The sequence below is a fragment of the Piliocolobus tephrosceles genome, chromosome 15 (genome assembly GCF_002776525.5).
Source record: "Piliocolobus tephrosceles isolate RC106 chromosome 15, ASM277652v3, whole genome shotgun sequence".
Taxonomy (NCBI): Eukaryota; Metazoa; Chordata; class Mammalia; order Primates; family Cercopithecidae; genus Piliocolobus; species Piliocolobus tephrosceles.
In genome coordinates this window covers 50,271,870-50,298,248 of record NC_045448.1, presented here as the reverse complement: position 1 = coordinate 50,298,248, position 26,379 = coordinate 50,271,870, and the positions used below count along the sequence as shown (strand labels likewise).

Genomic DNA, 26,379 nt, shown 5'->3' with positions numbered 1-26,379 from the left:
GTATACTTGCTTTGTCTGTATTTGCTGTTTCTGATTTTTTTTTTCTTAATTTTTTGAGACCAGGTCTCACTCTATTGACCAGACTGTAGTGCAGTGCCATGATCATGGCTCATTGCAGCCTTAGCCTCTTAGGCTCAAGTGATCTTCCCACTTCAGCTTCCTGAGTAGCTGAAACTACAGGTGCTGCACTACCACACCTAGATAATTTAAAAACAAAAAATTCGTGGAAATGAGATCACACTATGTTGCCCAGGCTGGTCTCAAACTCTTGGCCTCAAGTAATCCTCCTGCCTCAGCCTCCCAAAATACAGGAAGGAGCCACAGTGTCCAGTCTTTGTATTTCTTACCAGTTTTGGTAAAGATAAAATGAGAGAATATATGTAAAAATGCAACAAAATGCACAGTGATATATGTTAGAATAATTATTGATTTTATTTTGTTAAATAATTTATCAGCAGTTATTTTAAAACATTTATTCCATCTACAGTGGGACCATGTACATGCTGTGTTCTCCACAGGTGATTTCTAATCTTATTTACTAACACTTAATTAATAAAAATTGTTTCTGTATGAACTAGAAAGAGACATTTTCTGATTCCAGAATACCTAAAAGTCATTATCTAAAGGACTCAAAGATCCGATTCACAACATATCACAGAATTGTGCTATCTAAGCCTGAAAGTCATCAGCAAAGGTATTAAAAATGTAGACCTACAAAATATATACATGTAAAAAATATAAAAATATAATTTAAAAGATGTATAAAAATATAAATGTTCCTAGTACTAAGTAACCTATAAAAGACTTAAGGAAAGAAAGCGTTTTTACCCAACATACAGCCACAGGTTTTGACTTGAGTATCACTTTGACATTTATCCATTTATTCCTCATTTACTTAACAAACATTTATTGAATGTCTAATATAACCAGCCCCTGTGCTAGAAGCTGACCTTCCAAACATGAAGTGGACCGCAGCTCATCCCTTGAGTTGGTAATAGTCTAGAAAAAAGAAAAGAAAAGAAATAGACAAACTGTAACAAACACAGAGCTATTTGAATAAGTGCCCCAAATAGCATTATTACAAAGTACTATGGAAACACAATGGAAATAATGACTAACTCTTCCTAGAGGATTTGGAAAGGCTGCAAGAAAGAATAGCATTTGAGCTTGGTACAAAGCAATGTGTAGGAGTTTACCAAAATTTTTTATTTAAATGGGAAAAGGGCATCCCCAGATAGAAAAGACAGCATGTTCATGCCAATAAAGATGTTACAGAACATAGCATACTTGAGACAATGTGAAAATTAGAACAAGTCTTTTGAAAAGTAGTTTGACAGATTGTTTCAAGATCTCTAAAAACACTATGTCTTTAGTCCAGTAATCTCATTTATGGTAATTTATGTTATGAAAAAAATACAAAGGAAGAAAAGTGTTATTTACAAAGCAGAAATGGAGAATAGAAATGTGTCCATTATCTAAAAAACACAAAATAGGTATGTACATTATAATACATCCATTTGATTTATTATTCTTTTGCTACTAGAATAATTATGAATATTGTAAGTCAAGATGGAAAATGTATGTGCCATTATATAACTTGTAAAACCAAAGAAAATTATATCTTTATTACTATAACTATTTAAAATTATCTATACAAATAAGAAATGAAGACTTTCAAATAAAAATCAAAGCAACAGCATCATCAACAAAAATCATGTAAAGTTTTGTCAAGGTGGTGGGATTTTGAGTGATTTTTTTAAATAGATTTACTTTTTTGTTGTGATATAATTTACTAATTCAACTAGTAGTTATTGATGATTTCATATGTGCTGAAAGCATTGCTAAACCCTCCAGCTGAAAAGATAAAGAAGTTTATCATTTTAATAATAAATACTAACAATTTTAAAGAAAAGCACTTTATACCTCAATGCCTTGGCTAAAATAATGAACTCTACCATCATTCAAGGCCCAAACTGAATGCAACCTGTACCATGAAATCTATTGGTAATCTATTCATCTCATCATTCATAATCTTTTTCTAGATGTATCAATCTTCTGTCTGTCCAAATGAAAGACATTGTGTTTAATAGTTGAATTGGATGACCCGGCATGTCCAAGTCTGGTGTGATTATCTGCAGGGGATGGTAGAACCAGGAGAAGAATCTGGTTCTTGACTTTATGTACATTGGAGAATGTGTATCTCAAATAAGGTCTAAAACAAACTAAGTCAGGATCACCTGGAGTACATGTTATACATACAGATTTTCACTCTCATCCCTGAAAATTATAATTGCGTAGATCAGCGTGGATCCAGACACTTTGCATTTTTAATAAGCACCCTAGATCTTAAGCAACCTAATTTTGGAAAACCATTGCTATAAAATATTGAGTCTTCATTAAATACGTGCATCTGATACTGGAATTTTCCCTTGGAATGCTGTATTTATGTAAGTGTACATTTGAGAATATCTCCTGTTCACTGATTTTTAAATATATTATATTCAGTCCAAGCTGAGCTTTGTTTCTAACTCAGATTTCACAGTATTTTTAATAGGCAACATTCACTCCATGTGGACTCTGTATGTACATATGCTTATGTTCATACATAGGGTTATGAAGTCATCTGTGGTCTTCTGCATAGGTGTCTTATTTAAGTCATTCTTGTTGCATAAAATATTATTGCTTGGCTAATTATCAAGAGTGGGGAAAGTGGGGAGGAAGAGGATTTACACTTGATAACACCTGACAAGCTATATTCACGACAAACCAAAGTTTCTCGTATAGTCCATTGTTGTGCCTCAACTACATGTTAAGTTCTATGTTCATTTTTCTTTTTATTCTTTTTTCTCTTCCCTCCCTACTCTTCGTTTTTCCTTTTCTCTAATTTTCCTTAGTTTCTTCTAATGGACTTCTCCATGGACTATGGTTTTTGATTAATGCTTTCATCAATCAGTTACTAAAAGTATTTAGCCACTGACTAATGTTTGGTAAAATGCATTGTCCTGAAAGATTCAGTTCCTTATTAACCTTATCCTTTGGGTCTTGAGGTTGGATCCAAGTGAACAATACGTCATTCTTCTGTCAAAATAAAAGAAATACATAGCATGCCAAAAAGCTCAGAAAATTTAAAAACTGGTTACAGACTGGCAGTAGGAAATCTAGAGATTAGCCTAAAATGAGCATGTTTTCGCACCATTAATCTTTGACCTTAAGCTTTCCAACCTAGAAGTCAGCTAGGAGAAAAACTACAATTGGAAGATTTCTGTACAGTGTACTATTTCATTTTCATGAGTCATCATTTCACATGAAATGGCCGATGACTTTTCTCTGGGTAGATTTATTGTCAAGCAATTGGGAAGGTTTTGATCTGACTTCAGTAGGTTCTCATCTTATAAAGGAAACTTTATCTCTCTTTAGAGTTCTAGAAACCCATCCTATGAAAATCCCTCTCAAAATAAATTATTTTCGAGCATATACAAAATGACACTGCCTGTAGATCTGCACATTCATGGTTTCTAATTGCTGCAGTGAGGTAGGAACCAATTCAGCCAAGTGCCCTATTTGTAGGTTCAAAAGGGTCATCCTATTGTAAATGCTATGATTTGTACATTTCTTCTATGCACATTACTCTTCTTTGCTCAAAAATATTTTCAATTCAAATATTTCATACTTTATAAAATTCAATATGGGAAACTATCCCTTTATGGATGGCTCTAAGTCATCTGCATTTTTCCTCTCTGCTCTGAAGCTATTATCTGTTCCAATTTCTCTCTTGGTAAACAACTACTACTAAAAACTTACCTTTTTATTTATTTATTTTTAAGCATCCCATTTCTATTCATTAGAACTCTTGTTGATATGGCTTTTCCTAAAGAAGAATTCCAAAGCTGAAACTCCAATATGGTCCCAAGGTTCTTAAAGTAGAGAAGATGGAATGTTTGTGAACAATGCAGACTCTTGTAATACATCTAAGTTGGATTGGGAATTGGTCTCCAGGGAAGAGCCCAGAAATCTGGATGTTTCACGTGTTCCTTTTTGGTTCTCGTGCTTAATAAACTTTAAGCACAACTATTCTAGAGCGCTAGTTCTGATTTGGAGAGAACATTCAAAATGTAGTCATAGACTTTCAGTTGCTAGCTTCATGGATATATATGTTATTTAATCCCTCTGAGTCCCAATTTATTTATTTTTAACATTAGCATAATAATTTTCAGGATATGATGTTAATGAAAAGATTGCCTGGGGCCATAGGTGTTTTGTTTCTTTTTGCTTTTTAAAAAGCATATGTACCTGGATAAACAACCAGTGTAAGAAAAACAAAACCTACAAGAATACAGTAGCAGAAGAAAAAATATAAGACTATGTGGATTTTTACTCACTTGGAAATTAATTTCCTTCCTATCTCTAATCCATACTTGCAAATATTAAATTAATAGTTAATAGAAGTTTAATGGTACTCCATGGTCTCAAAGTAGTGTTTCCATTATAAGGAGAAAAAGGAAAAACAATAAAAACCTAGGACAATCTGCTTGGATTTTCCACCACTTCTATTTTTCCCATCTCTTAAAAACTGAAAACAGTCCAAAATATTTCCCTATGCTATGGCTTCTCTCACCTGGAGTTTACTTTCTGACATATGTCTTTTGACAGTCATCCGTGCATCCTATTCATCCCGACTGTAGTGCAAATAGAGATGAGAATTTGTATTTAAAAAAACAAAAAACAAAAAAAAAACTTCAGCAGCCACTTAAATTCATCTGAAAGGAGAATATTCAAGGCTTCTTCTTTTGTATTTCATAACCTATAAATACTCACTGGAATATTTTGGAGGATAATACTTCCTCTCCCTGATAGCAAAGGCTTTCCGTGCCTTAATACAGCATAAACATGGGAAAGAGAAGACTTTGGAGATTTTTGCTATCTCTTATTGAACATCAACTTTTTCCCTCCCCCTAAGTTTTTGTTTCTTTGGTTGTTTGTTTGAATCTTGGTCTGTCACCCAGGCTGGATTTTGGTAGCGTGATCTTGACTTAACTGCAACCTCCACCTCCTGGGTTCAAAAAATTATCCTGCCTCAGCCTCTCAAGTAGCTGAGATTACAGGCGCATGCCACCACGTCTGGCTAAGTTTGGAATTTTTAGTAGAGGCAGGGTTTCACCATGTTGGCCAGGCTGGTCTCGAACTCCTGACCTTGTGATCCACCTTCCTGGGCCTCCCAAAGAGCTGAGATTACAAGCATGAGCCACCGCACTCGACCCCCTTCCCCTAAGTCTTATCCTGGTTGATATCTATGATGATTTTTGAGAGCACCTTGAAATTTGCCAATATTAGGTTCACTGATTGCTTTGAATGGTAAAGAATGTCACTTTCGCTTAAAATTTAAAACAAATTATTTAACCTCTCTACATTAAAATCCACCATCTCTAAAATGGAGTTGGACTATTCAAGTTGTAAAAATCTATCTAGTTTTAAGAGAATTGTGACATGTAGTGTTCTCCCACACCACAGAGTTTGTAGTAATATCCATGGGTTTGTTGCCGTCTTTTATGATCATGACCTCACTTTTCTTTTTATGGCTCTCTCTCTCTTTCTCTCTCTCTCTCTCTCTCTGTCTCTCTCTCTCTTTCTCCCTCTCTTCTGCCCTCCCTCCCCCAGCTATTTTTCTGTGACATTTCCAACATTTCCTTTGCAACAAAGGCATTCGTTTTGCTTAAGCTGCTCCAGTGTCCTAGTGCTTCAACTGGCTGTCTTTGATCCTTGCTGCACTAACCCTGAACACCATAGGCCTGATGGTGTGAGGATTAGCATTAGAGGAGTCACAGAAGGAAAAGCACCTGAAGTCAGTCGTGAGAACTCTGTTTTCAGAAACCTTATCTATGGATAGAGAGACTTAGTGAGAGGCTGAGGACAAGAACTGCAGACGTAGTTTCTAAGGGGAGAGGGTGGCACTCTGCCTCCCATGCAAGCTGTGGTGTGGGATGGTCCAAGATAGGATTTGTTCACTTTCTTGCTTGCAAGCTCACCTTTGTAGAGAAAGTAGCCTAAGAATTATAATTTGAGGGTTACAGAAGTTTCCTCTCCTTTATATATTTCCTTAGCTAGTCCTCCTGTGATCCCTGTAATTACTACATTTTCTTTTTTTGTGGGGACGGAGTCTCACTCTGTCACCAGGCTGGAGTGCAGTGACACAATCTTAGCTCACTGCAACCTCTGACTCCCTGGTTCAAGCGATTCTCCTGGCTCAGCCTCCCAAGTAGCTGGGATTACAGGCGCCAGCCACCACACCCAGCTAATTTTCATATTTTTAGTAGAGATGGGGTTTCACCATATTGGCCAGGATGGTGTCGATCTCCTGACCTCGTGATCGGCTCGACTCAGCCTCCCAAAGTGCTGGTATTACAGGTGAGCCACCGCCCCACTACAATTTCTGGCCATACGTTTAAAAATACGGATATCACGCAGAGCAATAAAGACTTCAAGTATTTGTATTATTAATTTCAATTAATTTCTCACTTTATTTAATTATTTTTAAAAACCTATAAAGAACAGATAACTTTTCCTATCACAGTATTTGAACAAATTGACCCTAATCTCTTTACTAACATACTTTTACCACTGACTTCCACATCACCATCCTTTGAGTTGTCCTCCCATCGCTTCATCCTCATTTGCTGTTTTTTCCTCTTTTCTGTAACTTATTAAAATTGGAGAAACCCAGGGCTTGGTCCTTGGTCCCCCTCTCTTCTCCATCTAAATATTGCCACTTTACAAATATATGCTTCACAATACAGAATATATTTTTTTAAATCTTTTGGAAATAAGGTAGAAAAGTTTAGCATTTAGAACATGGTTTCTCTATCTCAGCGCTGTTGACGTTTGGGTCCAAATAATTATTTGTGATAGGGACTGTCCTGTACATTATAGAATGATTAGCAGCATCCTTGGTCACTATCCACTAGATGCTGCTAGCACCCTCCAGTTTTGACAACCAGAAATGTTACCAAACATTGTCAAATGTTCCCTGGGGGGTGGGATGGAGCAAAATCACCATTCCAAACCACTGATTTATAGCAGTGTTATGTAAAACCCTAAAACCCTTAAATTATTCAAATTATAAGCTTTGACTTAATTTGGCCAATTCATTTTTTTTTTTTTTTTTTTTTTGGTTTGTATCTCTTAAAGTTACAAGAATCTGAATAACAAGAGCCAGCAATACAATCTGTCAGCCAAGTTTTGAGTTTTGGACAACATAAGCTGTTTCTGGGGAGGAAACGTGAAAATTTGTTGTGTCTTTAGCCCTACACCCTTACTGGTAAAAATATGGATGTTATTTTGCCTTTGAAGCAGCAATGAACAGTACCCTAAATTGAAATTCAAGTTTAGCTCGGCCACTTTTTGCTAATTGCATCCAGCTGAGAAAACTAAGGCTTGGAGAGGTTAATTTGCCCAAGTCTGGGTAAATATACAAATCATTTACTTCTCAGCCCTTTACGTTCGTGCCTGGAATAATCAGACAAAATTTGGGTGAATCGTCACTCTAAATTGTAAATCTCTTAATCCGTGTCTATATTATTATTTGTATTCATAGATAAAAGAACTTCAGGTTGAAGTGAGATGTGAAGGTCTTCAGCTAAGATTGCCAGAACCTTTATTTTACAATTCCTTTCTTGCCCACACCTACACTATTTTCTTTACATGAAAAAAAGCAGGCCACATACCCTTCCCTCTGTCGTCCCTCCTTTCCCTCAAGATTTTCCCTGACAACATCTACCAGCCATGTTATTCTAAACCTAAATGAACATCAGTAACATTATTTTAATTAGTTAATTTTAAATTAGAAAAGTAAACCATAGACTTGAACAAAATGTATAAAATGATACCTAATAAAACTATGTCTCAGTCCTACCTTTGAACTCAGTCTCTCTCCTCAGATGTAGCCACTATTTGGCCACTATTAACTGATAATTTATGTCCTTACAGAAATTTCCTGTAGGTCGGGCAGAGTGGCTCATGCCTATAATCCTAGTACTTTGGGAGTCCAAAGTGGGCGGATCACTTGAGTTCAGGAGTTTGAGATCCACCAGGCCAACATGGTGAAACCCCATTTCTACTAAAAATACAAAAAAAAAAAATTCTATCTGGGCATGGTGGCACTCACCTGTAATCCCAGCTACTCAGGAGGCTGAGGCAGAAGAATCTCTTGAACCTGGGAGGCAGAGGTTGCAGTGAGCCTAGATCCCACCACTGCACTCCAGCCTGGTTGAGAGAGCAAGACTCCATCTCAAAAAAAAAAAAAAAAAAAAAATTCTTCTGCATATGCAGTCATTTGTGTGTGTATACATGCATGGGTTGTGTAAGTATAGCCTATACACAATTTAAATTTTATGGCTTTAATTTTCATTCAAATGTATCTGACAAATCTCTTCATATAAGGATATATGATTTACCACATTGTATTTTACAGATGACGAGTATTTCACCTGTAAGGCTATATCATAGTTTAATCAATTTACTATCAGTGATTAAGGTGGTTTCTAGTTTGGGGCTATTACAGTGCTGTAATGAATAGGTTTAGTGTTGATGTTTTATTCTTATTTTCTTTTTGATGACAGGTGCTCTGAGTCATAATATTATTCAAGAATAAAGTTTGTTGAGAATTATGTTATTATTGAATAATCTGAATAAATAGAAAAAACACATGACAACATCTATTTTAAAAATCTTGAAAAATGCTTTATTATTTCCTGATAGTCAATACTGAATGAAAGAAATTTGCAAAAAAAACTCGACAGGGTTAAATCTTTTAGGAATGTGTTTAGTTTAAAAAATAGTTGCCAAGACAAATTGAGCTTTGGAATTTCAGCATTCTACAACTTGTAAGCTTTACTTATGAGGCACACCTATCAATGTTAATTCTGATACACTTTTTTTTCTAAATAGTGTTGCCTGACTCTAAAAGATGTTAGAATTAATTCTTTCAAATGCATGAATAGCATGAAAACTGGGCAATGAAAAGCAATAAAAGTGCCAGGGTGAATAGGGTACTTTTTCTTCTAGAAATTTTATTCCTGAAGATTGTTTTATGCTACTTTTGAGCTTTAAAAAAAAATCTCCATGATACTGTCATTTAAAACACACACTGGTCTCATCACTTATAGCCTACCCTGTCAGACTGTATATATAATCATCCCAGTTACATTGAAGAAGTGTGTAAACATATCTGTTATTACAGTATGATCACTGGAAACAGATGTATTTGGGGATATAGTTCCATATGGTATTCCGGATGTGTAGTCCTTGCTTACCAAATAGTTATTGTAAATTTCAGAGAAAAGGCAGCAAATAAGTACATATTTTCATCATGAATAATAATTCCTTCTTCAGGCTTTGGGAAACAGGATGTGCATCTTTTGGTGTTTGTTTTTATTTTTAATGATTGATAAAATGACATATTTATTGGGACTTAAATTTTCTTTAAAGAGGAACAGTTGTAATTGGCAAAAAAAAAAAAGCCTAAGAATGTATTTCTTAATGTTGCATAATTGTCTTTACAAACTCATCCCATAAAAATACTCATTATAAACATGGCATTCAAAAAATGTCATTCATTAACTTACAAATAAAATTATAATTACAATTATAAGGCTTTGAGGAGATTCTGCTAGGAGGGTTGCATGCTAATTGCACAGTTTAAGTCTTCTAATTTAATATTAGGCAAAAAAGATGATAATTATCTCAAGAAAAACACATAACAGTTTAAGGGCTGGGGGAAAAAAGTTTCCCTTCTGCTTAGCAATCACACTGGATTAGAATGTAATACACAGAAAATGTTCGTGCATGAAAATAAGCCTTTCTTTGGGTCAGGGGTTTAGAAGGAGGTCTGTTTCCCTATGCGGTCTCGTTAGGGGAGCAAATTCAAAAGCAAGGACTTCTTAGACTTTTTGAGCGGTGCCGGGCTGGGCTGTGTACCAACAGCCTCGTCAACTGCAGACGGAACTGCAGCATCCCTTCCTGCCGTAGCGCGTCAGCCATTGGCTCCTCAGTGACACGTGACTGATAAAGCCTTTTCTGTGTCTTTTCTCGCCCATCTGTGTGCAGGGCACTGATAGGCCGGGCTGATGCGCAGGCAATTTATCATCTTGATCTCCCACTGAGTCAGGGAGCTCTCCTGTCACCAGTATTGATTTCAGAGGATGGACTAAATTTCCTAGGATTTCCATTAAGAATTAAGAAAAAAGCTCTAAGCACGCAGGGTAGCCAGACAGACATGGATATGAGATGGCACTGTGAAAACTCGCAGGTAGCTTCTTCTGTCACAGCCGCTGCTGAGCACAGCTTAGATCTGCAGCATGCAGGGTTTAAGATACCAGAAGCCTAAAAACAATAATAATGAAAATAAGAATAAACTCATTTGGATAAACTAATTTTAAGATTTATGTTAAAATATTTCTTCTTGAAGATTGCATGTCAAATTTATGCACGCTGTATGTGAAATGTAGAAAGGTTGTTTTAAATTTTAAAATGTCCTTAAACCCTGAGCATGGTTGCTTCTAGTTTTGTCTGCTGCTGCTTTGTGTGAGCTTCAGGGGTTTATCAGCATGCTTGTGGCAAAAACAACCAAAACTTGTGTGTGTGTGTATGTGTGTGTGCATATGTATGTATATATGTATTAACTTAGTTCAAGTGAAAGCATGAATAAAAGCTGCTTTCAATACTTGCCAGACTGCTTTATTATTGTTAATGACTTGGTGAAAATTTTGCTTAAATATGCTTAGATTCTGACCATGCATGCTTTTGTGGCAGAGTGGGATTTTCATGAGCATTTGTAAAGATGGAATGTCTGAATTAAATGCATGTTTGGTAAAACAGAAAATGTATTAGTGATCAATGATTAAACCTGATTAATGTAAATAATTCATGATAAGATATTAGTAACATTTACTTACATTTATTCTGCTTACTGAAAAAAAGCATGTCTGGGATAATGAAAGTGTTTATATTTCTGAAATATTAATTTTGATTACTTCAACAATAGTAAGATTTTGATTTTCTAAAATGCCTCCCAGATGAAATAATTAAAAACATTTTTTAAGAAATTATATCCTAGAAGAGGATTCTAAACTGCTGTTTGTATGTGAGAGACTATGTTCACATTCATGTGTGTGTGAATTCCTTGGGGAATTGTTTGATACCCTCCTAGCTAGTCCTTATTCTCGAGAAAAGCAAAAATGCCTTGGCATTCAAAATTGCCTAGGCCTGTGGGGAATTAGAGCTAGCAGAAGCAAAAGTATAGACAGATGGGATTGGCATGCTTGGAATGAGTGGAGACAATAGGTGGGGGTGGAGCAGATGGAGGACAGAAGGGATTGCATATCAGAAAAAGGGTAGGAGGGTGCCCTTAGGGAAGAGTGTGCTTAATAGTGAAGGAAGGCTGGCCTCTCTTTTCAGGGGAACTTCTGATTGCATCTTCATTTAATTAGGAGACAGAATGTCATGTCTGTGGTGACAACTATTTTCATTAAACTAGATAGTCCTTGCTTCATGAAGGAAAGAAATTCCATGAATGGAAGTTGCTTTACCAGATTACAAATGGTGTGTTGTCTATTTGTGGTGTTTGTCACATTTTTCTGTTTGCCAAGTTCAGGAAAAGCAGAAGTGAAATTAACATTAGGCTTTTGTATTATTTTAGTTAGTAGCATCTAAATATAAATGTGGCAATTCATACTAAACTTATTTACCAGACTTTGGATGATTCAAGCATCTATAGGGTTTACTAAATTTTTCCCTAAAGAAGTTTTCAATTCTGAAACTGTTTAGAGCCATGCTAAGTAATCTACTATTATGTGACTTCTGGCTTTTTAATAGATGGCCATTTACAGAATAACTTTGGAATGTTTTATGTAAGTATGTGCTGATTTTATCATGCAGCATGGAGCCTGACCAATACCCAGTTCAAATTCTGAAATGAAATTAATGTTTCAGCAGCCTCCATCAAGCCTTCTGTCACCCCAGCTCCCAGAGAACTTGACACAGCTTTTAACCAGAAAAGTCATAGGACTGAAGGAGGATGAAAATCAACTTACTTCTGAATCCTCTGATTTTAATGACTCTTACAAAATTCTAGTTGAACCCAGATAAAATTTTCAGTCCTAAGTGTAAATTAATCTGACAAAAATCATGCTTCTAAAATGTAACAATGAAGCACAAATTTAAAATGTTTAAATGCAATCGTTTGGGTTACCCACAGCTCACTTGTCAGTTATCTAGTGGATTTTGTATTAATATATGTAGAGAATTTCCATTCTCCAAAGAAAGTTTCCATTCTCAAAAAATTTCTTTTGACTTAACTTTTGAACCTTGGCTTGACAAGAAATAATGACTTAGACAAGAAGAAAAAAATTTTTCCTTTTGGTACCTTAAGGTAAATTCAGGATAATATACTCACATCATTATGCTAGTTTTCCCAAAGTTGAAGAATAAAGCCAACTTATTTCTGCTGTCGTTTCCTTCATGTTCTATCCTTAGAAATTCATGGAAAAAATTCATTAAGCAGCAATATGCTTCTTACTTGGCAAATTCCCTGTAACATTTTTAGAAAGAGTCTCCAGACCGATCTTTGGACAGATATTTATGTTATGGAGAGTAGACTGCTGTTCATTGAGCAAAATTACCCAGTAATAAAGGATAAATATTTTCATTGACTTTGCACAATCAAGGTTGCCTAGTAGGCTAAGAGACACATTCTTCTTATGAGCAGAATGGAATGAAACTAGAAGAGCCCTGAACTGTTATTAAATGTCTGGTTACAATAGCATTTGGGCTCAAGTGCCAAGCAAATTTCTCACCAACACATTAACTAGGGAAATGCTTACATCTTTACAAAATAATTAGTGATGTAACATTGCATATTAAAGATGTTCTGGGTAGTTATGATGAAATGCTACTGTCTGTGTCACTTCCATATGCTTCTTTAACTTATGAAATGTGTTTATACCACAGCATCTGGGTGCATTTATAAAGTACGAGGACAATCAATTAACTATATGATGGATGCAGTAACCAGAGTGCTAACTGATAGGAAAAGCCCTCTTAGCTGACACTTTTTAGTTTTCAAATGGGAAAAAAGCATGTAGCCAAGTACTTTGGGCCTTTGTCTATACTAAGTTTAAATATTTCAAGAACTCAGCTTATACTCTGCCCATTTAGAAAATGACATTTAAATGAGATTTCACCCTATCAAAATTAGTGCTCTTAATTCTAGTATTATGAGCACTACCAAAATCCACAACTGAACAGTGTTAATGAATGTTTAATCATACTTAGATCAAGTGGTGCCTTTTATTATTTAGCCTTCTCTTTTACCTCCCATTTTCCTAGTTCCCAGTGTTTTATTCCTCTGCTGCTTTCCTGTGGTTTATGGACTCAAACACCAATAGATAGAAAAAAAAAATGGCATCCATTTGCTTCAGAACTTGAGATTATTAAACATAAACAATAATCTTTGTGCAAATTCAAGATAGTATAATGACACCAAGTTTAGATTTATACTTTCTTTTAGCATTTAAATTTTTAAAATTTACACTACAGTTACCGGTATTGACCCCAAAAGACTGATTTTACTTTCTGCTATCTTATTTACATTTACTTGACAGCTGATATTTGAATCTCCTGAACGTCGCCTTCCCTCATCACTCTAGCATAGAGAATGGAGCTAAGGACAATATTGTGGAGTAGGTAGGCAGTTTCTAGTATACAGAATAATTGGAGAGAGTCACAGACAATTATACATTCATGGATATCTCTAGGGTCTTTTGGCACATTAAAGACAATATGAGTTCAAACTGAGTAACAACTATTAAAAAGCAGAAATATATGAGAGATAGTTTATATTTTTGCATCATAAACTATGTGTATTATCACTACCCATTTCCATTTGCTTCTCAAATTTTCACCTTTATTTACCTCAGAATTCATTTACCTCAGAATTATTTCCCAAAAACCAAAGATACATGAGGTTGTGGTATATGTTTTTTGATCTGTGGGTTAAGCCACAATTCATTTTCGTGGGAATAAAAAATATTCAAATACGTGTTTTACTATTTTCCCATAACTATAATGTACAACCTTTTGTTTAAAGTCTCCATTCCTTTAAGTATTCATTACTCTGAAAGACAAAAACTATATATTATGGTGGGAATTACTTGAATATTATTTTAAGGAGCCAAAATAAGTCAGTTCTCAAAAGAAATCAGTTTTGTAGTCTCTATGCTGTCATCTTTGTTTCCCCTGCTTTTTTATTAAAATGTAATGAGTCTTGTAGGACTCCACCATCTTGCCTCTAAGATTATTTCAGATCTTTTATGAAAAACATGATTACATAAGTTCACAGTGTAAATTTAGTAGTAAAGTCATGGGTAAAGTGAAGGCTTAACAGTATAGGGAAATGCCATTACCTGGCTGACTTAACATCGTTCAAGTTGAAAACTCTACAGGAATATATCAGTCTATGGCCATACCACACTCAATGCACCCAATCCCATCTGATCTCAGAAGCTAAGCAGGGTTGGCCCTGGTTAGTACTCAAATGGGAGAGTGTATCAAAGACAAAAGTCTTTCCTAATCAGTCATCCAGTGAAATGAATTTACCTATAATGAAAAAAATACTTTCTATGCAAATATATAGATTATATAAAATGAAATGTGTGTATAATAAGGTATAATTACATATATAAAACTAAGGCTGCCATTATGACTTCAAAACCATTTTATTGTCAAATCAAACCTTTTACATATAATTTTGATTTTTTTAAAGTACTTTATTTTGAAGTTGCATATGTATAGCCTCAGGAGTCAATTCTCAATTTTCCATGTATGAACTGTCTACATATTGGATTAGTTTGCATGATTAGATGTGCTTTTTGGACCAGTTACCCTCCATTGGCTTCAAAATCATTGTTTTAATTATATACCATGCATCTCTCCATTAGCACAGCTAGATTTGAGTGGATCATCTACTCTTTAGATTTGTAGCGGGACTACAACATTTGTATAAATGTGTGTCTATATAAAACATTGCTAAATATGTAGATATTAAATAATAGGCTTAAAAGTACATATAGCAAGCCAAAAATTTGATAGGGAATAGCTACTCTTAGATTTGGCAAGAGGTTTCTTCGCCTTTAGGAATTTTACCATCTCTTTCCAGAATGTTGAAAATTAAAATATGTAAGCAATTATTAAGTACCCCCTCAGTATTTTTGTACATTGTTAGTTAAGATCTGTTAAAATATCTACTGGATGATTGCATCTATGCCAGAACACTCCTAGATGTCGTGGGTTACGCAAAGAAAAATGAGACACTTGCTGCCTTAAAAGTTCAATTGAAGAGTCAGAACAAATACACAAAAAACTAGAGGAGCACTGAAGGCCTAACTATTTTACCCTGTAGCATTACTTAATATATATTTGCTCATTGTCTTGTCAATATATTTGCTCATTGTATTCTATGTATTTCAAGGTAGCTTGGAGAAAGGAGAGTTCAAGGAGATACATTAATGTTATTTTGCTATATGTTTCCTGTGTTTGAGCAGCATTAGTTATCCAGTTACAAAATAAAAGGCAACACAAAATCAGGTCAAATCAGGTAGGCTACACATCCCTTAATATCAATACCCGCCTCTAAAATGGCATTATGGACACTGAGGGTACTAGAATATTAAGAGAGGACCCAAGTAGCTTGTCTCAAAATCAGTCAAGGGGGTTGTTTCCTGTTGTTCTACATGTTCTCAGGACAACATACTGATTTCTTAAAAGCCAGTTTTCATGCTTTATGAAATATAAAAGTAATGCAAAATGGATGCAACTTTTGGTTGAAAAGTCATCTGCATAGTTAGTTTGTATTCATTCTCTTTATTCATTAAAATTAGCCATTGTTGCTAAGTGTCTTTCTTTAGAAAAAGTAAATTGGACCCTTTGGCGTAACTGCATAACTGTCTCAGACCCTTAGGGTATAATTGAGCGTTTTACAAATTGCTCTAGCAATAATTCTTTGCCTGATTCTACTTCCTTCGGTAGCTCTTAATTTTCTTTTCTTTTTGGTGGGATGGAGTCGGTGGGTGAGTGTGAGTAGGTCTGGGCAGTAAATGAGGATCTGGCCTTAGGTGAAATAATTTTGAATATGTAATAATAATGATGTAAACTATGTACTCTTGATACTGGAATAGTCATCAATACTATCATTTTCTCAGTAAGTAGCTTAAAATATGGTGAATAATTATGGGATATTTTGTGAACCATTCATGAAAACTGACTGAAATGATACCTGGATATAAAACATTAAACTGAATAGCTCTTGATTGCTTTGCAAAACTTCAAGCTAGAGAAAAGGAAGCTAAGGTCACTTCTTAAAGACATCCACTGCAACAAGTGTTTTCTAGATTCCTGACTTTCTAGTTTTCCACATAGTAAGATTTCAATTGCAAGAGAAGGTGTCATTTTAAACAGAAGGCTTCTCCTGCAATAACAAAATAAATACTGACTCCAGCCTATTTCACTCTACCTAGCAATTCCCTAAATGATGCATCTACTCTTTTCAGTACTTTAGGAAGAGATATGAAGGTTTAAATTGATAAGATTAAGTAGAAAAGTATATGCTTGTTTTATTTGAAACTCTAAAATGGGAGGACATTTTCAAATACATGTCATTCAAACAAGGATAATAGATGTTTTATGTCTATAAACATAACAAAAGTGGGGGAGGAATTTGTAGGTTGCTTGTTTTGGTTGTGTTTGTATTTCTTTTTCTTTGTTGAATGTATCTGTATCTTTTTTTAAAAAAGAATGTATTTATAAATACCACAGTTGTGTCATCTTATATGTAATATATGGGAATTAATCAGATCAGCACACTTTTTTATTTTAAAATAAATATTTTAATTCAGAATAATTTGAGATTCTAGAAATGTCATAAACGTATTTTAGAGAATTCTCTTTTTGTTCATTTTTCCCTAATGTGAATGTGTCCTATAACCCATTGTACATTTGTCAATACTAAGAAATTAACATCTGGTTAATTTTAATCACTTTTTTAAGGTGAATCACTTTTGAAAAGTGATTTAGTTTTACAATTCTTGTCTCATAGATGCCACTGAGTGTCATAACTACTTTGGGAAATTTATCACTGGGTTCGATAAATTGCCTAAGAGAATCCACCAATTGCCTAAGAGAATCCTCTTCACTGGATTCCTCAGATTTCCACTTGGAAACATTCAATCAAATATTTTAGGAGTAAAAACAATGAACAGGAAAGCAATTCTTTGTTTGTACCTGTTTTTTCTTTCTAACCTTTTAAATGTTGGATTTTTCTGAAGTTGGTTTCAGAATCTCCTTTTCTCTTTTGGTTTCATTGGGAAATCTATAAGATCTCCAGCCCAGAATTCTCTTCTCAACTTCAAATCTACCCTTACAACTGCTATCAGTTCATGTCAATTTCAACATGTCCCAATCTGAACAGATTACTCTTCGGAGCTTATCTAATTTTAGAGCATTTTCTTTTAATTGATCTATGTGAAGACATTGTACTGGAGAAAGTTCTGCATCTACTGGTGAAGACTTAATGGCTTAATCTTCTGACACTTGATTTTCTTGTTTGTAAGGTGAGGAGTTCGCAGCTCTAACATTTCATGATTTTAGAGTGTGAATAAATGTGTTTCCTTTGAAAAAAAAAAAGAAATATTTTGAAGAGCATTGGTCTTATAAACAGGCTATTTTTCATTTTGTTGAATTATCTCACCTGGATTTTGAGATGAATCTGCATCTGAGATTTTCTTATGAGATTTTCATCTTGAAAATTTTTATTTTGAAGGTAGTGAGAGAAAAATTGTCACATCTAGCCTTAATTATAGGGCAAACTGATTTTCCATTTCCATAATGAAGAATACAGATGCTCATTTCAAATCCTAGAAACACAATAGGAAGAAATAACATCTCTTCATCTTGAAAATGAGGAAAATTTTCTCGGTGTTATATCTCAAAAGTAATCACACTTCAGTGAAAACGAAGGTATGGGGGCCTATATTGATCATTCCCCTTGTGTTCCCAAACTTCCAGCTTTGCTGATTTGAAATGATTTCAAACTATTTTTTATACAATGGATGCCAAAAGAGCAAACTTATTCACTGTAAGTGAAAATATTTATTACCAAATGTCAAGAAACTTTGATTCTCTCTCTGGTATTCATAAGAAGAATACCGCTGTGGTATAAAATCACACCACCTGAATCTGCTAGATAATTGCCCATGTGAATGCTGTACCTACTGTGTATATTTTTAGTCTTTATATCAATAAATATTTGATAGAGTGCTGCATACTCTGTACTAAAAATCCTTCTTCCTCAAATCAGTTTCAGATTCTCCTTTAAGAAATAAAGTACAGTGTGGTTCCTAATGAAGTAGGAAGGAAAGTGGTGACATAAGCAATTGACAGCACAGCCTGAGAAACATTCTTACCACTGATAAAGATTTGTGGAAAAATAAATTTCAAAACTGCCAAATGAGATCCTCTGAGAACAAGGTGTTGTAAGCATTTTTCTATAAATGTGAAAGAGAAAGTCTGTATTAGGAACAAAAGGTGAGTTGTGGAGGACAAATTATTTTTATGGCTGTTCACAATTTGTATATAAAAACTTAGGCCAGGCATGGTCGTGCACACCTGTAATCCCAGCACTTTGGGAGGCCAAGGCGAGTGGATCACCTGAGGTCAGGAGTTCAAGACCAGCCTAGCCAACATGGTGAAACCCCATCTCTACTAAAACTACAAAAAATTAGCTGTGTGTGGTGGTGGGCGCCTGTAAACCCAGCTACTTGGGAGGCTGAGGCAGGAGAATTGTTTGAACCTGGGAGGCGGAGGTTGCAGTGGGCCAAGATGGCACCATTGCACTCCAGCCTGGAAGACAGAGGCACACTCTGTCTCAAAAAAAAAAAAAAAAAAAAAAGGAAAAAAGAAAAAAAGAAAAAAGATTATATAGCTTGCTTGCATCTATAATAATTAGAAACCTTAGGCAGAAAAAAGTTGTTCCTAGACACAAGGAAACATAATTAGAACTTTGAAACCGAACATAGTGACTCACGCCTTTAATCCTAGCACTTTGGGAGGCCAAGGCAGGTTTGAGCTCAGGAGTTTGAGACCAGCTGGGAAACATGGTGAAACCCTGTCCCTACCAAAAATACAAAAAATAGCCAGGCGTGGTGGTGTGCACCTGTCAGGGGGCTAAAGTGGGAGAATCACTTGAGCCCAGGAGACGGAGGTTGCAGTGATCTGATATTGCACCACTGCACTCCAGACTGGGTGACAGAGTGAGACCCTCATCTCAAAAAATAAAGTAAAATAAAGAACTTGGACATTTATCATTTCAAGACTTTTAAATTTTATTTTATTTTATTTATTTATTTTTTGAGATGGACTTTCGCTTTTGTTGCCCAGGCTGGAGTGCAATGGCACAATCTTGGCTCACTGCAACCTCTACCTCCCGGGTTCAAGTGATTCTCCTGCCTCATCTCCCTAGTAGCTGGGATTACAGGCACCCACCACCATGTCCAGCTATTTTTTTTATTTTTAGTAGCGACGTGGTTTCACCATGTTGGCCAGGCTGGTCTCAAACTCCTGGCCTCAGGCAGTCCACCCGCCTCAGCCTCCCAAAGTGCTGGGATTACAGATGTGAGCCACCATGCCTGGCTTTTTTGCTGGAGTACAATGGCGTGATCTAGGCTCACTGCAACCTCCACCTCCCTAGTTCAAGCAATTCTCCCACCTCAGCCTCACGAGTAGCTGGCATTACAGGTGCACGCCACCACACCTGGCTAATTTTTTGTAGTTTTAGTAGAGACGGGGTTTCACCATATTGGCCAGGCTGGTCTCGAACTCCTGACCTCAGGTAATCCATCTGCCTCATCCTCCCAAAGTGCTGGAATTACAGGTGTGGGCCACTGAAGACTTCTTAATATATGGAAGATGCATGCAGTGATTACATTTTAAATTTTAATTTTAATTTTCTGTCAAAATCTAAACAGAAGCTATTTACCTCCCACCAGGATTCAATGGATGTTCTGGGAAACCAGCAGTTTGGAGCATAAATTGATATGTACAGTAGAAGTGTAGCTTTTAGTGTAATCTTATAATGATAGATTTGGCTTCCAGAAAATAGTTAGCTTAAACACTTCATCTTTAAAGCATTCCCTGAACTTCAGACTTCAAAGCTTTAGAAGTATTGTGCCTCTGTGGGACTAGGGAGAGAGCAGGGTGAGGTGTTGTGAGGTGTGGCCTCATAACTTCTCAGCCAGCTCTTTTCATTATGGACACATAAACTAGAGGCCTGGGTATGTTACAGCAGCTCTGGAACACGTGACCGATTCAGCATCTGTTAAATATTTTATTCTTTTCTAATAATTCCTCCCACTATTTAAAATTTACTGATAATATTAGCTCTGGAAAAAGTATTAATGGGTTCTGAAAGGGATTCGTCATTTAATTCACCATGCTTAGACATTTTAATGAAGGTAATTGAGAAACTGCCTGAGTTTGTTTTACCCTGTTTTGTTTGGTGAAAGATGTTCAAGGATGGGGGTGGGAGGGATCTTCTAACTGCACATTTCTGTTCTGTATCTGAAGGTTTGGTGTTTATGAGGAGTAAAGTTTTTTGCTTCTTTTCTCTTAAGCCACTTTCTAGAATACTGTAATCAAGACTTATTTCACATCTCATTGCGTGAGAGATTCATTCTACTTTCCTAAATATGAAATAGCTGTATCGTAGATGTCACTTGTAAAATGGACAGAGACGCTCTGCTACCACCCAAACATAGGTGGAGGAACTCTTTTCTTAGCTTTTCTCCTTCCTTCTGCTCATTCTCCTTCTTATTTCCCATTTGCTTTGCCTCTTTTCTTCTATTTTGCCTACACCAGAACTCTGCTAGTGGCATCTATTGTCTTTTTTCTGCCCCATTCCTGTCACTTGAAGACAAATTTTGAAGCCAATGCATAGCAATAAAACTTCTAAGTCACTAGTCATTATTTTTAGACCACATGGAAGTCAGGAAAATTCACTGAATTCTGTGACATTAAAAGAAAGCATATTGAGCACAAATGAATTCTCAGATAAATAAGGATTCTGCAGGATTTGAGGACTGAAAAGTAAGATTACACATTGTAGGGGTAGCTAATTGGGCAGAAATGGCAGCATCCTCAGGATATAAATAATGGAAAATTAATTTTTAGTGAATCCCTGATATTTCCTGTTTTGTCAGTTTTATTTTATTTGTATTTTGTTTTCATTTTCTTTTTTTATTATATGTTCTTATTTATTTATTTAGAGATGGGCTCTCACTTTGTTGCCTAGGCTGAGTGCAGTTGCATGATCATAGCTCACTGCTGTCTCCATATCCTGGGCTCAAGGGCTCCTCCTGCCTGAGCCTCCTGAGTACACTGGGACTACAGGCACAAGCCACCAAGCTTCGTTATTTTTTTTTTTTTTTTTTTCCTTTTTAGTAGATGTGAGGTCTTGCTGTGTTGCCCAGGCTGATCTGGAACTCCTGAGCTCAAGTGATCCTCCTGCCTCCACCTCCCAAAATGCCAGTACTACAGGGATGAGCCACCATGCCTGACCATTTTCTCTTTTAAATCAAGTGCATAATTTTTTGGCGGTGAAATTTTTAGTTATTTCATGTCTTAATTTCAGGATTTAATATTCAGAGATAAGTGACAAAAAATGTAGACAAAATGGTGTCACTAGCGATAACGTGACAGTATCTTTACCTTGAGTAATGGTGAAATAGTCAATATTGTAACTACATTAAAAGCAATAGTTATTTCAGGTAACAACTATAGTTTTTAGCAGAAAAGTAAATTGTATGTAACCAATTAATTTTGCTCCATTGATAAAACATCGGGCTGTATGTATGGCTGTATGTATGACTGTATGTATGACAGGCTGACAACTGTATGTTGTCATTTTATCTCTGTCAATAAGCTGTTTCATGAAAGAGAAAACTACTTATGTATGTATGTATTATGTATTTATGTATTTATTTCTAAAACATCCTACTTTGAAATAATTATAGATTCATAGAATGTTGCACAGGAAGATACAGGGAGATCCCTCTACTCCTCAACCAATCTCGTTGCCATGTTAACATCTTTCTTACCCGTAGTCCAATATCAAAACCAGAATGTTGATGTGAGTACAAATCATAGAGCTTATTCAGATTTTGTCAGTGATGCATGCACTCATTTGCGTGTTAATGTTTGTATATGTGCATGTGTAGCTCTATGCAAGTTTTTGTTTGTTTTGTTTTGTTTTGTTTTGTTTCTTTGAGATGGAATCTCGCTCTGTCACCCAAGCTGGAGTGCAGTGGCATGATCTCAGCTCACTGCAACCTCTGCCTCCCAGGTTCAAGCAATTCTCCTGCCTCAGCCTCCTGAGTAGCTGGGACTACAGGCACCTGCCACCATGCCTGGCTAATTTTTGTATTTTTAGTAAAAACGGGATTTCACCATATTAGCCAGGATGGTCTTGATCTCCTGACCTCGTGAGCCACCATGCCCGGCTTCTATGCAGTTTTATCACATGTGTAGCTTCTTATAACCACCACCTCAACCAGGATATTAACCTCTACCATTACTACAGGACTCCCTTGTGTTACTCTCCATCATTGCATGGGAGATGTGAAAAGTCATCTACTCTAACCTACTTATATTAGGATGAGTGATTTATCCCAGGTCAGTGGGTTAGAATGCTGATAGAACTCTTATCAAATCTTAGATTATGATTTCTTGTCCTATACTAGTTTCAGGCATTATACATTACATTCTCAATTTATAAAGTAGGCAGTTATTCAGCAAGTTTAAAGATAAAAGACTTGAAGCAACAAAACTTTTACAGAGTCATTACAATTCTCAATTTTAAAAAAATCCAGATCTCTATTATGGGATGCAAATGGATTAAGAGAACATTTAACAGTCAATTGAAGCATTAGATTAGTATTCAGACAAAATGTCTGTATCATAGAGATAATCCATGGTGCTTCAGTGGAACTCAGATGGTTCCTGAAGGGTGAGGAGGCAGTTGGTTGATATCTGTGAAGAAACTCAGATATTTAGCTACAAATTATATAATCAATATTCTCCACCCAAGGAATTTCAGACCTATTCCCTCCTCTTTGTATACCACAAAGACACAAATATTTTTCTTTTTTCTTTTTTTTAGTATTAGGGTCTCACTGTGTTGTCCAGGCTGGACTCAAGTGACCCTCCTGCCTCAGCCTCCTCAAGGTGACTGGGACTAGAGGTGTGTACCACCACACCCAGCCACATCAGATATTTCAAGAATTATTTTTCCCTTACAGTTTCCCTTTATATTTTAGTTATCATTGATAAAATGATTAGGATGAGGTTGTGGGGAGAGAAGTGGGAACTGGGGTGTTTCATATCCACTTTGGAAATACTTTTGGTGCTACTCACCTTTGGAAGTAAGTCTGGCTATTAAAGTGTAGAAGAGCATTTATTTGGAAAGAGTGTTGGACTTTTCTACTGTATCAGCATCACAGAAGTGAGATGTAAAGACCCATTGGCTAATTTGTCCTATTTCCACAGAAATTTCACTGACTATTTTTCAAAAGGCCTAATCTATTTTTGTTTAAAATAAATGAGAATTCAATGCAGATTCTTGTTAGGACTTGAAACTGCTGATTGTTATGTTTTCTGGGTTGTTTTTCTTTTTAGATCTAGTTGACAGTTTGCATAACTAATTACTGTGTTCTCATTTGTTTAATTCCAGCATTGCTATAAGCTTCTTAGAATGGAGGGTCGGGGAGGGAAGCTCTACTGCAGTCTTCAAGTACATCAACAAGATGTTACAGCAAGGAGTACGGGAGATTGAGAGATCGATTTTGTGTGTGTGTGTGTGTGTGTGTGTGCGTGCGCGCGCGTGCGCGCGCTTTGGAAGATGGGTCAATGTTAAAGCAACAAAGTGAATTTTAAATAACTGCCAGGGTTTGGTAGCTAATAATGCCTTTGTGAAGGGTTTTGCCAGTAACAAAATGCAGGAGATACTGGGGTCCCCTGTGGCCTTGTTTTTATGTAGGGCATTCTGTATCATGATGAATCATTTGCAGCAAGCTTTTGCTAGGAAACCTGAAGAACATACACCCCTAGAAATCCAGCTTTTTCTTGCTGGATTTTAATTAATCATTTATTTAATTTAAAAAATGATATTTGTTTCCTACTCATTTTACATGGGGAAAAAAAGCCTCATAATTAAAAGAGAATTTGTTAATAATTATCTCCTGTACCAATAGGTAGCTTTAAAACTTTTCCAAGCATAGTATGCTGTGGATTCCATTTATGGGGAAAAGAATGCTTTTATCAAGAATCATTGCCTCTTTTGTCAATGAAGCATGAGTTCATGGTGCAGGTTTTGGAATTTAGAAGCATTAACTGAACTATTTAAGAACCATTGAGGTAGTGATATATGATAAAATGATGTTTTTTGCATGTCTTTTTGTTGGCAGTGCTGGTGCTGGTGCTTTTTCTGGGGAGGGTGGTGTTGATTTAATGACTGGACTTGTATGCTTTCACTTTCTTTCCTACACTATAAGATGGGACACTTTTAAGGAGATCTTCCACAATTCATTAGACTGAAATTTTGCTTTAATGCAACATCTTTGAATAATTATCGTGCTTCTTGGAGGATCTGCCAAATTTGGATGAGGAAATTAATGTGATATTCAGTAGAACATTTTTATAGCTATTCCATATTGGGAGTACAACTGTGTTTGCAACAATGGTGAAAATGATTATTGTTGGATTTATGTGTACTGCTTCTCTTAGAGCAGCCAAATTGGTGAGATAGGCCACCTAAGAGCAGATATGAATGACTGGATCTCTACATTTGCATAAATAAATAAATAGAATTTTGTGGTTTCTAGTTGCTATAAGCAACACAGACAGTTATTTCCAAACCTTTCAAGACACAATGAGTGGCAAACATTGTGTGCCTCGTGATTTGAACCTCCACATATGAACTCAGTTGAATGCTTGAGAGCTAAGATGAAACTCATACACATTCTTGCAAACCATTGCCATGGCAACATACTTAAAATTTCCAAGGTCTATCTCCCTTGAGTTTGCACCTGCAGTTAGCTTATTATGAAACAAAAAAAGGAAGGCTTTCCAATTCAAAAATGCTTTGGAATGGTTGGAACTGTGTTTTGAAATAAAGTGGAGTTTAAAAGTCAAAAAGCAAAATAGAACATTCAGGAAAAAAATACATTTGCATTCTTCATGTACTGTTTGGCTCTTTCCTCTTCCACTTCACAATATGATAGACAAGGACAAAAGTGGATTGTCTACCTCTTGTGAATGCTAGGATACTGGGATTTTATCCACTTTATTAAGAAACATGTTATTTTCAGCATGCTGGAGGTAACATATGCATGTCTTATAAAATAATAATGAAGGTGATAATAGCCAGTATTTATTTTGAATTTATCCCGTACCAGGAACAGTATTAAGTATATCATCTGTCATGATTTTCTTAATTCCTATAACTACTGCAGAGATTGGCAGTGCATCCCTCCCATTTACAAATGAGAGGTTAAATAAGTCACCCAAGTTCTACCAGCTCGAAATAGTAGAGTCCAGATTTAAACTTGGGTATGTCTGACTCCACTGCCTATGCAGCAGATCACTGGGAAGCAGCGTTATAAGATCCCATAACCTGTACCAGGACTTCTCAATTTGTCAAGCAAACAACTGGTCCTAGGAAACCAAAAAGATGCTACCATGGAGAGCATCTCTCCATCTCTTCAGGGTACACCAAGTGAATCACCCAGTCTGGATAGATATAGCTGGATGCCTGTATGGCTGCATCAGGTTCTACCAAAAAATAGAAACCAGTGTACCTTCAAGTCTTTCAGGTAGCAAAGTAGTCAGTGACAGTAAGACAGCCACCTTCCTTATTATATTACTTCATCTTCATTTCCCTCCCAGCCAACTCAATGGAACACAAAAGGAGGCTTGGCTTCTGTTTGAATAGATCTTGGAAAATAGAAATTTAGAAATGTGGAACCTTCTTTCAATAAGGATTCTTGGATTCAATAAAATAAGAAAAGCCCATTTGAAAATTATCGTAGTGAAAATATTACTGGGAGAGTCGCTTACAAATAAATGTACTACCTTCATGAAGAACTTTGCATTTGGAAGAAACTAACAGGTCCTGTGTATTTGAAGCCATCAGCCTTGACTGAGTGCTCTCATGCACCTGGGCTTTCTCATTTGAGAACCTGTCTGACATCCTTTGCCTTATAGCCAATTTCTCATTTCGCAAGATAG

The 26,379-nt window shown here is 35.9% G+C and overlaps 1 protein-coding gene across 23 annotated transcripts in view; it reads left to right on the top strand.

Annotated features, from left to right (window-relative positions):
• Nucleotides 1-26,379, top strand: part of NRXN1 (neurexin 1) — a 1,127,593-nt gene that overhangs the window by 1,059,290 nt on the left and 41,924 nt on the right. For 2 of the 23 annotated variants that reach the window (XM_023223892.1, XM_023223893.1), the window contains exon 1: nucleotides 10,071-10,300. The exons of the other annotated variants lie outside the window; for them this stretch is intronic. In XM_023223892.1, coding sequence (XP_023079660.1) covers nucleotides 10,268-10,300 — 33 coding nt within the window. In that variant the 5' untranslated portion in view covers nucleotides 10,071-10,267. Of the gene's footprint in view, nucleotides 1-10,070; nucleotides 10,301-26,379 lie in introns of those variants that run through there. 23 annotated transcript variants of the gene reach the window in all.